The sequence below is a fragment of the Halichoerus grypus genome, chromosome 12, assembly GCF_964656455.1.
Source record: "Halichoerus grypus chromosome 12, mHalGry1.hap1.1, whole genome shotgun sequence".
Taxonomy (NCBI): Eukaryota; Metazoa; Chordata; class Mammalia; order Carnivora; family Phocidae; genus Halichoerus; species Halichoerus grypus.
In genome coordinates, this window is record NC_135723.1 from 22381362 (window position 1) to 22398011 (window position 16650).

The 16650-nt window shown below is 39.0% G+C and overlaps 2 protein-coding genes across 7 annotated transcripts in view; one reads left to right on the forward strand and one right to left on the reverse strand.

Moving 5' to 3' along the window:
* FBXL13 (F-box and leucine rich repeat protein 13) overlaps positions 1-6833 on the forward strand; it is a 226959-nt gene extending 220126 nt beyond the window's left edge. The window contains exon 21 of the mRNA XM_036067480.2: positions 6647-6833. Coding sequence (XP_035923373.2) covers positions 6647-6833 — 187 coding nt within the window. The remainder of the gene's footprint in view (positions 1-6646) is intronic.
* Positions 6834-11021: 4188 nt separating this feature from the next.
* Positions 11022-16650, reverse strand: part of FAM185A (family with sequence similarity 185 member A) — a 70532-nt gene continuing 64903 nt past the window's right edge. For 4 of the 6 annotated variants that reach the window (XM_078060053.1, XM_078060050.1, XM_078060052.1 and 1 more), the window contains one exon: positions 11614-12555. In XM_078060053.1, the coding sequence (XP_077916179.1) occupies positions 12443-12555 (113 nt within the window). In that variant the 3' untranslated portion in view covers positions 11614-12442. The other 2 variants (XM_078060051.1, XM_078060049.1) reach the window with 2 other exon arrangements.

Sequence of the window (16650 nt, forward strand, 5' to 3'; positions counted from 1 at the left end):
TTCCTTTACCTAAGCTAGGACAGCCAAAGTCTTCCTTGTTTTCTACCACCAAGCCTGGCTGTCCCTACCAGCAAGAAGCAGAGACATGGTCCTAGTGCTTAGAGGGGAACTGGCTTTTGTCCATCTCATTGTCTAAAATGGCCAAACCACCTCAGTCTTCCTCATAGGCCCACCCCTGCTAAGCTCCAGTAGGAACGAGGCCTACAATCCTCTGATTCTATCTTTGTCTAGCAATAAAGAAGAGCAGTCTCCTCAGTAGAGTGGCTTGGAGAGTCTCAGCATTTGGACTAGTAAGGCTCCAAGTACTTGTCTTGACTTCCAGCTTCTAGGACAGGGCACTGTTTTTTAGCCAAGGAGCTGCCAAAATACCTGGTCCTGAAAACTTTGATTGGAGAAGTGTTAAGGCCTGGCCAGGGTCACGTTTGTTTGGGGTCAGCTCTAAGGACTATAAAGCAGCTTCCTTCTCCACTTAAATCCTTGGGTGGGTCTTTCAAGACTCAAGTTCATGATGATGTCGAATTGCTTACCTATCTATGTTCACTCTAAAAAAAACAGAGTCGTTTGCTCTTACCAGGGCTAATGTGGCTCCCTCAACTGCAGTGGCTGTTTTGTCTGGGTGGAATGGAACATTTGGTAATTGAGATAGAGGAAATTTTTCTTGCTTGGGAAGAGGTTCAATGGCTTTGAATCACAAAGTGTTGGACTCCCACACATTTGATTCCATTTGAACATGAAAACATTGTATGATGAGGCTCTTAAAATCCAATTACAGCCATCAGAAGAAACTTTTTTATGTATAAATTCCCCCATACTCAATGGACTATAAAAATATTGTACCAGCTTTGCAAATCAAAGATGCCTGTCCAGCTGAACCGGGGGAGTAGCAAACTTTTGGTCAATGAGAAAATTGGCTACAGATCTTTTCCAAGAGAGCTTTCAGCATGAGATATGCTGTCATTCTACCAACTCCAGAGCCTAAACAGATCACAAGAAGTGGTTCTAGAAGCATCATGTGGAGACACAATCTAGGCTCCTTTAATTCAAGGAGGAATAAGTAGCAACTATGATCATAAACATGACAAGAATATCTGTTTAGATTTGAAGCAATTGTGTACAACCAGCCTTTCAACATATGGCCCTCCATGGGAAAAACAAGAAAGGCAACGGAAAGGAAGAAAAGCATAATGGGAGAGAGGGAAAAAGACCTAAACAATGGTCCCCACAACCCAGGAGGGTCTGAACCACAGGGAGGTAAAAGAGACATTAAGTCTATAATTAGCAAAGAATAAAGGGCCCTTTCTGACATTTTTGTGTCCGGAGTCCAAAACTTTCAACTTTAAAGAGATGAGTAGAGTCTTGGCGGCCTTTAGAGCCCCAAACAGCAGTACAGAGATTTCTTAAAGGCCTTCTGTAGCAGTTGCTGGCAGCATGAATTACTAGCCAGCACCCTGAGAGGTCTGTTGCTAGGAAATAAAACTCTGATTATCAGAGTTCTCTTCTCCAGCTCATGGAAGAATCTTTGGGGAAAACCTTTGTGATCTGGAGCTACTGAATGTTATTAGTATGAACAAATAATATTAACAATTATTATTTGCTATGTATTGTGTTAATCCTATTTTATGTTTACTATCTCATCTAATCCTCATAATTACCCCCATTACCATAAAAATGAATAAGGAAACTGGTTTAAGCAGCTTAAATAAGTCCCAAGGTCAAACAAATAAAAGGCAGAGTCATACTTTGTACCTGTGTCTTAATCATTACTATGTTGCTCTTTTGCCTTTAGATTAGTGATTTTCAAGCTTTTTGAAAGCTCTAACACTCAAAGGACTTGATCAATAAGGGGGCACATGAGTTCTGTTGTGCCTAGTTTACTTGTTGATGCATAAATCTGAGAAGCTGGTGATTACCAGCAGTCTTTGTGTTGGCTTCAACACCCCCCACCCTTTTTTGCCTACTCAAGAAACTAGGAGGAAATGTGTGTGAGGGCAAGTAATGTTATTATAGGAATAACCTTGAATCTCCTTTAATTTATAAAACCCCAAAATCACAAAATTCAGTACCTCATTATAATTAAACATTTAATGTGATACTTCACAACTGTTTGTGACATATCATTTTGAAAATTATGTTTTTTATTGATCCAGAGAAACCGGTCTCACCAAGTTAAAGGAGTAATGATGACTAACCACTGCAGCACACTGGTTCGGTTCCCAAAACATCTCCTACAAGGTCCAAGGACCTTAGAGTCACTTAGGTCAAGCCAGAGTGGAAGGGAGTCAAAGGATTCCTTCCATATGTACTCTAAGAAATTTAGAACACATAGTAATTCCTAACCATACATTTTCTTTTCAGTATTTCCTAGCTCCCATATATTGACCATACCAGGACACCAAACTACTTTAAAAGAAAGAGAGAGAGTGTGTGTTCTTTTTGGCAGGAACATTCAGTTTCTACATTTTCAAGTTTCTGGATACTGTTCAAAAGTGCATGTGTGCAAACACCCAGCAAAACAGGATGTGTGAAAAAGAACTCAGAGATATTTGCTGGCAGTGACCCCGCTGGTCTGTTCTCTTGGTCAGGTCCTGAGTCTTAGGAGTCAGTCCTAAGAGGATGGATGCCAAAGATCCGAGTAAGGTGGTGAGGACAGCTAGTTCATGGGCTAAGGATTTTCTAAAAGGTGGAGAGGAAATTGATTAGGGAATAGTCTACACTGACATTCAAATTCTAATAATCCCAGATTTGCCCCAGTCCAGATTCACATTTTTCAGTTTTTCCCCCCACTACCCTTGCTGTGAAAGCCTACATGCTTTAAGATATGCCTTAGAAACACTCTATAGACTACAGAAAGCCTTAACCTCCTGGCTTTTGAGACTGGGGGAGGAAGGGAAGGGAAGAAGGGTCTGAGACCTGATCCTTTGCTCCTCTCTGGTCTGTAAGCATTACCTCCAATGGTCAGGGGACCCTCGGATGTTTAGTTTCAATGAAGCTGATTATGGGTAGAACAAAGAGCAGTGCTTACCACTAAGAGCTAAGGTAAGGGTGGCAAGGAGCCAAGAAATAAGGGGTCAGCTCCCCTAACCCTTATGTTGTTCAAGGGTCAACTGTATTTCAACAAGGGAGGACATTTTTCACAGGAATTTTATCTCCCGCTTTTCCGAAAAGGAAGGAAGATCCATTCCTGCCCCAGCAACAATGCACTGACTACCACTTGCAGTCAATGAGAAACTGTCACAACCTCAAACTCTTGTTCTTCTCCAATAAACTTTGTTGAAAAGAACCCTCCCCAATTTCCTCCGAAAACATAATAAAAGCTGACCTTCCCTTCTTCTTTTTGGACTTGCCTATGGTTTACCATAGTTTGCTGGTCCTGAATTGCAATTCCTCTGTTATTCCCAAATAAACTTATTTTTTTATCTTAAACAAAGTTGCTCTTTGTTCTGCTTAAAGTTAACAGCATATACCATTGGGTACTTCCCCCATGGGTAGTGCTCAAACTTATTTTGATTCTGTCTCATCGCATTGCATTTAACGAGTACTCTTCCCTATTCATTCCCTATTTTTGTCTATATTGAGGATTCAGTATCCCCAACTTTCTTGTTTTTTTCTCAAACTCCCATTATTTGCCCTGTTATCATCTAATTTACCCTAGCTTGTAGCTGACTGAGGAACTGTATGACCTATTATTTAAATGTTACCAAATCAGCATTAAGAGCACTTATCCTCCTACCAGACCACTCAAAAACTGTTGCTCTTCTGAGGCCAAAGTTACATATACTTTGGTCAATTACTTACAAACCTTTTACTCCCCAAATTCATCCTTTTCCTAAAGGTTAAGACCATTGTTGCCTATAATTGTACTCGTCCTATCATCAGTGACACTGAATCATGATCAACAACTGTGAACTACAGTATGTACGTCCAAAGCTCTGCTGTTTGGGAGGCAGAGGGCAAGAGGGGGCTGGGAATAGCAACCTACGAATGCCTCAAACCTTCAGAAGAGAGCAAAAAGGGCTTCCCTTGTTGGTGTAAACTGCTGAAAATGTCTTGTTTTGGTTGTCACTGAAGATACAAAGAAATGGAATACACCCTTAAATAACTTACTACCTTCTTAAACAAAAGGAAAATAATAAAGTTTAAAATTATAAACAATTAATGCCATGAAGCTATGTATTGGAAACTAATTAACTCCATGATCAACTTCCTATAGAGTTCAGAGGAGAAAGGGACTGGGTTTAGGTCTTTACAGGAGGCTGGATTGGTTTGAAGTTTTGAAAGATGGATCGAGTTTAAATAGGCAGACATGGGGTGAAGGGTAAGTAACAATGAAGCTCCGTTGCCTAGGGTAGTGTTTTATATTTGAAACTGATGGTGCCAGTATTTTATGCTTCGGATTCCCTCAGCATTTGGTATTATGTTGCAGTAAGTACTCAAGGGAAAACAATCTCATGGAAAACACCCTCAAAGACATGGCAATCTCAACTCCACAGAATTGGAAAGGGAGAATAATCTTCAGAAGAAAATGGGGGAAAGCTAAAGATATAACACTATTATTACTGCATAATGATGTCCTACTTAGAGGACATACAAAGGTCATATAAGAAGTTTCAAATGTAGGACCACACTTTAAAAAAATTAAAACATTAACAGAATGCCAAACTTCATCTTTGACAATAAACATCATTTTCAAATTTGAGAATAAGTACTTCTCTAAAGAGAAGACACTTGTTTGCCAAGTTTTAGTCCATAGGATTGGTGGCTCAGAACTAGAAATTTGTATATTTGCTTTTACTCATATTTTTCTTTAAACTTGTGTGGTTTTTTTGTTTTGTTTTGTTTTGTTTTATGTGAGTGCAATTATATATGCCAAAAGCAATGTGGTAAGAGATGGAATTAGCAATGCTATGGTTGTCTCCCTGTTGAGTTTGGTTATAATTATTTTAATACATCTAAAATTTGGTTCAAATGAAATAGCATTTTACACAACTGGTGCATCTCAGCCTTTTCCAATTTCATTGTGCTGCCTGAACTGATATAGCCATCAAGCACAAATTTAACGCAAACCATGTGGTAATACCAGCTTCTTTATCAATGACTATTTTCAGAACTTTGCAATCAATAACTCAATGTAATATATGGTAATAGTGGGCAAAGTAGCCCCTTCATGGGCAAACATCATTACTCATTTCTGATCCTACAGAAGTTGTCAATTACTCATTTTTTTGAGTACGGATCTCAACATTCAAACCAACTTCCTAGAAAAATGGCATTGTTCTACCCTTGAAAAGGCATTTTCAAGTTAGATATACTGTTTTTTTCTGATGCTGTGATATTGTGATTTTATGAGAAATATATTTTGGTCATTTAGATGACCAATATATGTTTGGTCTTCCTTCATAGTTCTTAGCTCACAGCTACCAACCCTCTTGGAATTTCCTGGGCAGTAAGAGCAATGAGAGCATCTTTTGTCATAATATTTGGTCTGATTTCCTGGGAGGGGAGATTAAATCAATCGCCAATGGCCAATGATTTCATGAAACATGTCTACATAATGAAGCCTTCATAAAATCCTAACGGGACAGGGTTTGGACAGCTTCCGGGTTGGTTAATGTGCGTAGATTTGGGGAGTGGTGCACCTAGAGAGGGCATGGAAGCTCCATACCCTTTCCCCACACCCTGTCCTATATATCTCTTCCATCTGGCTATTCCTGAGTTATACCCTTTTATAATACACCAGTGATCCAGTAAGCAAAATGCTTCTCTGAGTCCTAGCAAATTAATTGAACCCAAGAAGGGTTGGGGGGGGGGCAAGGAATTGTTGGAACTTCTGCTCTATAGCTGGTCAGTCAGAAGCCTGAGTGACAACCTGGATGTAATTGGTATCTAAAGTGGAGGGCAGTCTAGTGAGACTGAGCCTTTAACCTATGGAATCTTTCATGCTGTCTCTGGAATTGAGTTGAATTGTAGGACATCAGCTGCTAAGAATTGCTTGGGGGTGGAGACCCCCTGCCCCCTTTTTAAAACTGGGGTCCAGAATGACTTTTAGATGCTTTTTTTGCTTTCTTCCTTACTTCTTCCTAAGAAAGACAATAGTATTTTTAATCATTTTGGTCACTGACACCTTTGAGAGTTTGATGAAAGTCACAAACCCTCTCCTCAGAAAAATGTGTATTAGATACAAAACTGCATGAATTTTCAGGGAATTCATGGACCTCCCTGAAGTTCATCCATCTATCCAATAGGGATCTGTGGACTCTGGGTTAAGAGCTCCTGCATGGTGGGACTTCACAGGTTGGCTGGTTAGGGTACTCCCTCATCAAAGAAACTGGAAATACCAGGCAGAAAGCTCATTCAAGGGCACTACAGAGTGCCCTCAGTGGTCCCACTCCATTGCCATGTATAGTTTCCTTACCCATTCAGAGTCTGTTAATCTCTGAACTGGCTGTACCAGAGAGCTACTGAGGTACTTAAGCTTTGGGACCCTGAATATTTGCATAATTATCCTTACCCTCCCTCTCAGGATTGCAAGAGAGCTGTGAAATTCATTGACTTGTGACAGTTCTTTTACTCCAAATTTGCTCTAGTTTGAATATTCTGCACTAGTAATTACTTCTGCTCTGGCTAATGCGAATCACTGTTATTGCAGGGAGGCAGCGAAGAGAATGTCATCTGTCGTTCAGCAGCAGGAATATAACCCTAATGACCCTCCACTTTGGTTTGGCTATGATTATGAAGGCAAGCCCCTTAAAAGACAACATGAGATAACACCACTTAAAGGAGATGAAGAAGTCATAGTGACAGAGTCAACACACAGTAGTGAAGAAGTAGTATGACCTTCAGCCTCAACAGGAAGAACAAAAAATCTAGAACTTGGTAACTTCATCTGATGCAAGTATTTTTACCAGCTGGATCTCAACAGTGTAAACAAGCAGCAAATCATCTCCTGATTTTTATTCCAACTACAAATATTTCTAAATACATTATTAGTTCTTCTAATTGGTTTAATCATGATATTTTTTTTTTTAAAAAAGCCAAATCAAGTATTGCTTCTATGTAATTTTTCCACTTAAATTTACCTTAATCAAACAAATAGTTCTGATGAGATTATCAAATCTAAGGTTATAGTTATATAAAACCACCCTGAGAGATGTGATGTTCTTAACAAGGAATTTAGAAGCTTTTCTTTACAAAAGAAAGCAGAGATGGTCATATGAGTCAGCATAAGAGTTTGAGCCAGGGCAATGATTTTAAGAATCTGACAATATAAAAAGTATAGACACACATTTTTTAAAGGAAACAAGGCTTTCTTGTTATTTCCAGATATTTAACAATAAGAACTAAATGCCACTTAACCCTGGACTCAACTCCACATTTGACTTCACAGTCAGGGATAAATTAAATGAAACATGAACTACCTATGAATTGATAGGCTGTCCCTGCAATGTTTCAGAAAGGTCTCTTTTTAATCACATTGGAGCTATGGAGTAATTTTAAAAACTATGCTATGTCAAAAAAGATGCTGTCCCTATTTCATGCTAAGAGGTCTGGGTTATCGTGTACTTATTATTTTTAAAGAGCTTTCATCTGTGGATTTTTACCACTCTGGGAAAAGATAATACTACAGAATTCAAATGATCACATGCTGGTATTATCATTATTTGATATTATGTGATACTCCTGTTGATAGAGTCCAGGAAAAAGCCCAACTCTGTTCTGACTGCCACGAACAAGCTGTGTTGGTAATATTGGATCAGTCTTTTAACCTATTTCCTTCATTATCTTTTTTTTTTTTTTAAAGATTTTATTTATTTGAGAGAGAGAGAGAGAGAAGAGCAGGGGGAGAGGGAGAAACAGGCTCTCCACAGAGCAGAAAGCCCGATGCAGGACTCTATCCCAGGACCCTGAGATCATGACCTGAGCTGAAGGCAGACGCTTAACCGACTGAGCCACCCAGGCGCCCCCTTTATCTTTTTTTTTTTTTTAAGTTTTAATTCCTGTGTAGTTAACATACAGTGTTATCTTAGTTTTATGTATACAATATAGTGATTCAATAATTCCATATATTACTAAGTGCTCATCATGGCAAGTGTACTCTTAATTCCCTTCATCTATTTCACCCATCACCCCACACACCTGCCCTCTGGTAACCATCAGTTTGTTCTGTATAGTTAAGAGTCTGTTTTTACATTTGTCTTTTTTCTGTTTCTTAAATTCCACATATGAATGAAATTATATGGTATTTGTCTTTCTCTGACTTATTTCACTTAGTATAATACTCTCTAGGTCCAGGGGCGCCTGGGTGGCTCAGTTGGTTAAGTGTCTGCCTTTGGCTCAGGTCATGATCCCGGGGTCCTGGGATGGAGCCCTGTGTGGCTCCCTGCTCAGCAGGATGTCTGCTTTTCCCTCTCCCTCTGCCCCTACCCCTGTTCATGCTCTCTCTCAAATAAAATCTTAAAAAACAAACACTGCACCCTTTAAAAAAAAATTCTCTAGCTACAACCATGTGGTTGCAAATGTTAAGATTTCATTCTTTTTAATGGCTGAATAATATTCCATTGTATAGATATACCACATCTTCTTTATCCATCCATCGATGGACATTTGGGTTGCTTCCATAATCTAGCTATTGTAAATAATGCTGCACTTAACATAGGGGTGTATACATCCCTTAGAATTGGTGTTTTCATATTCTTTGGGTAAATACCTACTACTGCAATTGCTGGACCATATGGTAGCTCCATTTAAATTTTTTTTTTAAGATTTTGTCAGAGAAAGAGAGCACAGGCAGAGGGAGAAGCAGGCTGCCCACTGAGCCAGGAGCCCAACATGGGACTCAATCAGGACCCTGGGAAAATGACCTGAGCCGAAGGCAGACGCTTAACTGACTGAGCCACCCAGGTGTCCCTACTTTTAATTTTTTGAGGAATCTTTGCACTGTCTTCCACAGTGCCTGCACCAGTTTGCATTCCCACTGACAGTGCAAGAGAGTTCCTTTTTCTCTATATCCTCACCACTGCTTGTTGTTTCTTATTTTAGCCATTCCAACAGGTATGAGGTGATATCCCATTGTGGTTTTGATTTGCATTTCCCTGATAATGATTGACGTTGAGCGTCTTTTCATGTGTCTGTTGGCCATCTGGATGTCTTGTTTGAAGAAGTGTCTGTTCATGTCTTCTGCCCATTTTAAATTGGATTTTTTTTTGGTGTTGAACTGTAGAAGTTCTCTATATATTTTGGATACTAACCCTTTATTGGGTAAGTCATTTGCAAATATCTTCTCCCATTCAGTAGGTTGCCATTTAGTTTTATTGGTTGTTTCCTTTGCTGTGCAGAAACTTTTTATTTTGATGTATTCCAATATTTTTGCTTTTGTTTCCCTTGCCTCAGGAGACAGATCTAAAAAGATGTTGTTACAGCTGGCATCAGAGAAATTACTGCCTGTGCTCCCTTCTAGGATTTTCATGGTTTCAGGTCTCACATTTAGGTCCTTAATCCATTCTGAATTTATTTTTGTGTATGGCGTAGGAAAGTGGTCCAGTTTTCTCAACACCATTTATTGAAGAGACTTTTTCCCATTACATACTTTTGCCTCCTTTGTTGAATATTGACCACATAATTGTGGGTTTATTTCTGGTCTTTCTATCCTGTTCCATTAATCTGTTTATTTTTGTGCCAGTACCATACTGTTTTGATTACTACAGCTTTGTAAAATAATTTGAAACCTGGAATTCTGATACCTCCAGTTTTGTTTTTCTTTTTCAAGACTGCTTTGGCTATTCAGGGTCTATTGAGGTTCCATACAAATTTTAGGATTGTTTGTTCTATGAAAAAATAATTTTAGTATTGTTTATTCTGTGAAAAATGCTGTTGGTTCCTTATCTCTTAAGTGAAGTTAATCACTGTCTCTTTGTATCCCACAAATCTGAAGTAAGGATAAAACTTAAGGTAAAGAATATGAGTTATTTTGAAAAGTTTAAAATGGGCTGCATAAAATGGGCTGCATAAGGTATTATTATAAGGTACTCTGTATTAGCTAAATGCTTTTAATAATTCTCCCCCTTTTAAGGTTGATTTTGAGAGTTTTTGAAATAAGGTAATATTACTTACCTGTAGAATGGTTCCTAGAAGTGGACAGCAGGGGAATCAGCTGAGTAGGAAGTTTTCAGACCTGAGCCACGAGATTTAAGAGGGTAATTTTTAACTAAATCCAGAGATTTCTGGCAGCTGCAGAAAAATTGACTTCTGATCCCTAAGTGTTTCAAGCACACAACTGGAGAGACCTATAAAAGAGGCAACTGCTTTCTAAAGGAATAAAACCTGCATGGGGAAGATGAAGGGTAAGGAGAAAGACACCCTGTTATGTTCTCTAGAAATCAAGCAGGGTGTTTGGTATTTAACTGCCAAAGCTTGCTCCAAAACTCTCTGAGTAAGATCCTCTTTTAAACAAAAACAGGAGACACATTTGTTCCTTATGGAAAGACAAATTTTATAACTACACAAATGGAAGAAAAGGAGTAGATGTTAGAAAAAGTGGGCTATAAAAGGCTACCAAGAAGCAGAATGAACAGGTGGTGAAATCTTCAAGTTCTCAGTGCAAAGTACTCAAAATATCCAAAATATTACTTAGGTCTTCAGCTCTTAAGCATTTGCTATATATGGGTGAGTGTTCAAGACAGCAAAATATGGCAGCTTGTCCTTTCTGTTTGGACTTGACTATGTGATTCAAATATGTACAGTTCTTTTAAAAATTTTAAATACAGTTTACAGCTGTTATGCTCATGACCTTTCTGGCTGTTGTTGACTAATTTCATAAACTTTATTTTTAGTCATGAAAATATTTATATAATTGTATGAGGGTGAAAAAGATTATAAAAATTGCCTCATTGCCTCACAGTTTCCTCTATTTAATAATTCAGCACACATACAGTATAAACACATCAAACATACTAACATGAATATTTCCCCAACTTCTATAAATTTTGATTTCATGAAGATTGAACAAAAGGAGACTTTTTTTTTTGAAGATTTTTAAAAATTTATTTATTTGACAGAGAGAGATACAGCGAGAGAGGGAACACAAGCAGGGGGAGTGGGAGAGGGAGAAGCAGGCTTCCCGCGGAGCAGGGAGCCCGATGTGGGGCTTGATCCCAGGACCCTGGGACCATGACCTGAGCTGAAGGCAGATACTTAACGACTGAGCCACCCAGGCGCCCAAGAAGACTTTGAGATATTCCACGAAGTTTACTTTTTGTTTCGTAAATATGAAGTTAAAGGTAGAACTCTAAATAAATAAAATAGTAACAAAGGGGTTATTATAAATCATAGTATTTGAGAAGACTTATTAGAAAGCATTAAGAACTGATTTATCCTAATCATAAAAAACATAATCCAAAAGATAGGTCTATTCAGTCTTGTATAAGTTAAGTGCCCCAGAAGTAGACAAGTAAGCTTTGAAAGAGAATTCAGGAAATAAATTTATACAGTACACTACTGTAAAAGTGAAAATCAATCTTCATACAGCAGGCTATAAAATCACTGAATGTCTCTCCTCTTCCCAATGCATTATATCTTAAATTATACAAAAAAAAAAATTAAGAATCAGTAGCAAATGCATCACATTTTAGATGTGTTTTATTCACAGCTTAAATTTTCACTGATGTCGTAAGAAGTTCTAAGTAGCAAATGTGTTATGAGAGAGCTATGGTGCAAGAAATTCTAAGATAACTGCCACCCCATTACTTATGCCTTTGTATAATCTCCTCCTCTTGAGTGTAAATGGAAATTATAAATATGATGAGATAGCACTCCCATGATTATGTTACATTATATGGCAAAACAAAGATTATTCTGGGCAGGCCTGATCACATCAAGTGAGCCCTTTAAAAGCAGTTTCTCCAGCTGGTTGCAGAAGAGATCAGATATAGAAGCATCAAATGCAACCTTGCTGGCTTAAAGATGGAGAGGGCCAAACGAGAAGGAATGTGAGTGGCCTGTAGAAGCTTAGAGTGATCGCTGACGGACAGCAAGAAAACAGAGACCTCAGTAGTAATCACAGGCAGCTGGATTTTGCCAACAATATGAACAAGCTTGAAAGTAGATTTTCCCCCCCAGAGCATCTAGATGAGAACACAGCCTGGTTAATGCCGAGTCAGGCCTTGTCCACCCTGAGCAGAGAACATAGCCATGCAGATCTCCTGACCTACAGAACTGTGAGCTAAAAATAAGTGTGATTTTAAGTCAGCAAGTTTGTGGTAATTTCATTACAGGGCAATAGAAAATGAATAGCTAAGCACAAATTTTCAAAAGGCCCCCACAAGACAATTCACCAGTATTCATTCCAATTTGTTGTTTTCAACATTTATATGAACTGTGGTATTTGCATTTTTGTAGTCACAGATCTGCTAATCGTTGTTAAAAATTATAAATACAACTCAAACCATTCTTAGTCCTGCAGTTTCAGGGACTGAAACCAGCTTTGACTTCTAAATTTTACAGTGCCTTCTGGGGCATCAGCCTTAATCCATTTTTCATGTTTGCTTGCTTGATTCATGAGCCCTGAAACATAAAATTGCATACAGTTATATCTTCATTGACAAGAGCAATATTTGACTACATAGATCCTAACAACACATCTCTGAAACTGAAAAATACTTTGGAACAGCAAAAATCTTAGAAAAGATAGTCTGAGTTGGGAGAGTTGCAAAGAGGTTACCTGGGCTTATTCCCTCCTTTCATTTTCTCAGAACAACTGAAAGGGAAGCTACTCTTTTTTTGTTGGTTTTTTTTTTTGTGTTTTTGTATGCAGGTTTTAAAGAGGTTTATTTAAGTACAACTGACAAACTACAAGTGCTTAACATATGCAATACAGTAAGTTTTGACACGTAAAACTCTGTGAAACCATCTCTTCAATCAAAATAATGAATATATCCATCACTTCTACAAGTTGCCTCCATACACCTTTGTCATCTCTTCCTCCTGCCCTTTCCCTGCCTGTCACCTCCAGACAGTCCCCCCAACACCCCAATTACTGATCTGCTTTGTGTCACTACAGATTAGTTGCATTTTCTACAATTTTAATGAATTGAATCAAACAATATATATTTTAATTTTTTTTTAAATCTAGGTGTTTCACTCAGCATAATCATTTTGAGATTCATTCACACTGTAGCAGGTATCAGGTAGTTTCCTGACACACATGATGATCAGTACTTTGCTGAATGCTCACGGGCACCCTGTGCAGCTCCCTCCTCTCCGGAATTCTCTCTTGTGAAATCTAGCAGTCCTGGTCTCCCCAGATGCTTAGTCTCTTCCCTGTCAGGAGTCTGTTGGGCTCTGTGTTACCCCTTCCTGCCCTGCAGCCTGGAAACTCCCTCCAGGTAATATGCTGTAGCAGGCATAGAGCTCAACTGGTTTATTTCCCATCTCTCATCTAGTTCTAGGTTTTTTTCTTTCGATCGAGATAATTAAGGTGTTACACCTCCTCTAAAGTTCCATTGCCATTCTGGATTTAAGAGATCAGTCAAATCCGAACTGAAGAGACTTGTGAATACACTGTCTCACTTCCTTATATACATTTTCTTTGCTGAATCCAAGCACGCAAATCAGGAAACAATTCTTTTCTTTAGTATAGTTTTTTCCTTTGTTAGTACCATGTGATGTTCCTAGCTGATGAAAAGGTGCTTTGTACCATCCAATCTTCATGTCAAGTGCCTCTTTGATACAAATTCTTCTGTGAGTTCTTGCCTCGCCCCTTTCATCTGAGCCATAATCTTGTCTATGTTTTAGAGTTCATTGCATCTTTCAAGTATCCGATGACTTCCTCTGGAGTTTTTCCTTCTACCTCTCTTGCTATATTTCAATTCCATCATTACTCTACTTCTCAGTAAACTGGTTAAAATATCATTCCTAGGGGCGCCTGGGTGGCTCAGTCGTTAAGCGTCTGCCTTCGGCTCAGGTCATGATCCCAGGGTCCTGGGATCGAGCCCTACATCGGGCTCCCTGCTCCGCGGGAAGCCTGCTTCTCCCTCTCCCATTCCCCCTGCTTGTGTTCCCTTTCTCGCTGTGTCTCTCTGTCAAATAAATAAAATCTTAAAAAAAAAAAAAAAAAAAAAAAAAATATCATTCCTATTGGTAAATCCCTGTGTTAGAAAAATTAAAAAAAAAAAACCCCAAACCCCCAAAACCCAAAAAACCACCCCAGGCCCAAATGGTGTCACTTACACCGAGTTCCAAACAGGTGCTTAATATAAAATCTAACTGCAGTTTCAAACTCCCCAAAAATGTAGTCTTGGATGGTCATTCAGGAATTTTTCAGTCACTGCCAATGGGTCTGCCACAAGGGCCCTCTCCATCCCAGAGGAAGATGAGGTCATTTGAATGATAAGACCCCTTTGTTTTTTTCCCCCCTAGAAAGGGCCTAGCCTGGAACAATCCTTTTCTTTTGCTAATAACTTTCTTGCTCCTTTCCGCCTCTAGAAAAACCTTCCATTTTGTACAACTCCTTGGTGAGCCTCTCTACTTGCTAGGTGAGGTGTCGCCCAATTCATGAATCGTTTAATAAAGCCAATTAGATCTTCAAATTTACCTGGTTGAATTTTGTTATTTCATGGGAGCTTCTTTTTTTCCTCCAACTCTTCATTATTAAGGGGTTCAGTTCTGTCAATTTAAATGTTCTTCTTTTTGGCCTGTGCTGCATTTGGTAGGTCACAATTTCGAGGTACCTGCACCCAACAGTTTTTCTATAACACAGAATTTTTTTTCTAGTTTTTTCCTTTGTTAGTACCAAATACTAACAAATTACTAAGTAATTCAAAATACTAAGTAATTCAAATAAATGTAGAGGAAAGAACCGGAAATCCTGAACATTGGTTGCTCTAACTTTATTATTTTTTCATACTATTTGGCATCAATAGCAAAGCATCAACAACAGTAAGGTCTTCCCAACTATTTAAGATTTTTTCCTTAATATATTTAATTCATCGCCTCCCCAGAGATGCTTTTCTTGCTTACGGAAAGAGAAGCCAATCTCCTCATTTCCTTTTGCAGCAGCAGAGGCTACCGTAGGGAAGGAAGACCTTCCCCTGCCCAGGGTTCTTCTAGCTGGACTTAGAATCAAACTGACATGAGACAGATTTACAGGAGAAAATTTAATAGGTGTACATATGAGGAATCCACACAGACATGAAATCCCAAAGACAATGAGGCAACATGAAGTTTACATAAGCTAAGAAGAGGGGTAGGGCCTGAGGCTACAAAGGGGAGAAGACCATTAGCAAGAAAGTGAAAGGAGATGTTCTGAAAAACAAAAGTTGCCCTATCATGCAGATAAGTTTCTTAGGTAAAGGGGAGTCTCTGTTACTAGCTCTCTGGGTGGCACAGGCTCTCCTTTCCAATGTAAATTTAGGCAACGGAGGGGGAGGCAGACAGCTTTTCCTGCATCTGCTGGGTTTTGATTACTTTTAACTTGAAATAATCTTTATCCCAAAGTGGTCCATCTTGGGGCAGCCCGCCCTTGGCCCTCATACTGCACTTAATGCTACTAACAAAATGAACACACAGCAATTTTAGCCTAGAGACAATACTCAAAAAGCAAGGCAGTTTATACAATTCCACTTAGGTTACTTGAAAATAGCTTTCCCTATCTTGCCTATAAGTAATTTACTGAAAGCTCTTCACACTTTGGTTGGCCTGAATCTGTAGAGACTCTAATGTGTAAAATTTATAAATTCCTTCCTACAAAAATCTTGCAACACATATTGGAACTTGCAGTTGCAGAAAACATGTTCCTTATTTAATTCCCTTTGCCAATGATAATCAATGTTTTATTGGCCAAATGGGAAATGACTACCCTACCCCTATGTAGTTTGACTTCCATTAAGTAGGAGGAAAAGTTTCTTTTCAGGACATGGTTTTGGGTGGTTTTTAAAAATATTTATTTATTTATTTATTTATTTATTTATTTATTTATTTATTTTTATTTATTTGAGAGAGAAAGAGAACAAGCGGGACAGGCAGAGGAAGAGGGAGAGAATCTGAAGCAGACTCTGTGCTGAGCGCAGAGCCTGATGTGGGGTTTGATCTCAGGATCTGAGGTCACAAACTGAGCTGAAACCAAGAGTTGGATGCTTAATCGACTGTGCCATCCAGGTGCCCCTCAGAACATGTTTTTAAACTCCAGTGTTTGCTCTCTAAATCTGCCCTGTACAAATCTAACCAAATATATGAATCACCAGGTTCTTTTATTTATTTTCCCCCAAATACCTAGTTGAGAAGCATTAATCATCATTTAACCCCAAATATACCTGATCTAATCAGCACTAGTTGTGGACTAAGATAAGGCTCTAAGTAGTAATCTGCAGAATTTAATTCTCTGGTTTAAAAATAGGCTTAAAAAGCTTCTTGGCTAAGGTGAGCTTCTCCCTTCCCTTCCCTCCCCTTGTTCTGAGCCTCCACCTCCCTCTCCCAACCCTTATAACAGACTTTAACATTTGGTTCAGAAAGATAATTCTGGGGCGCCTGGGTGGCTCAGTCATTAAGCATCTGCGTTAAGCGTCTGCCTTCGGCTCAGGTCATGATCCCAGGGTCCTGGGATCGAGCCCCACATCGGCTCCCTGCTCGGCGGGAAGCCTGCTTCTCTCTCTCCCACTCCCC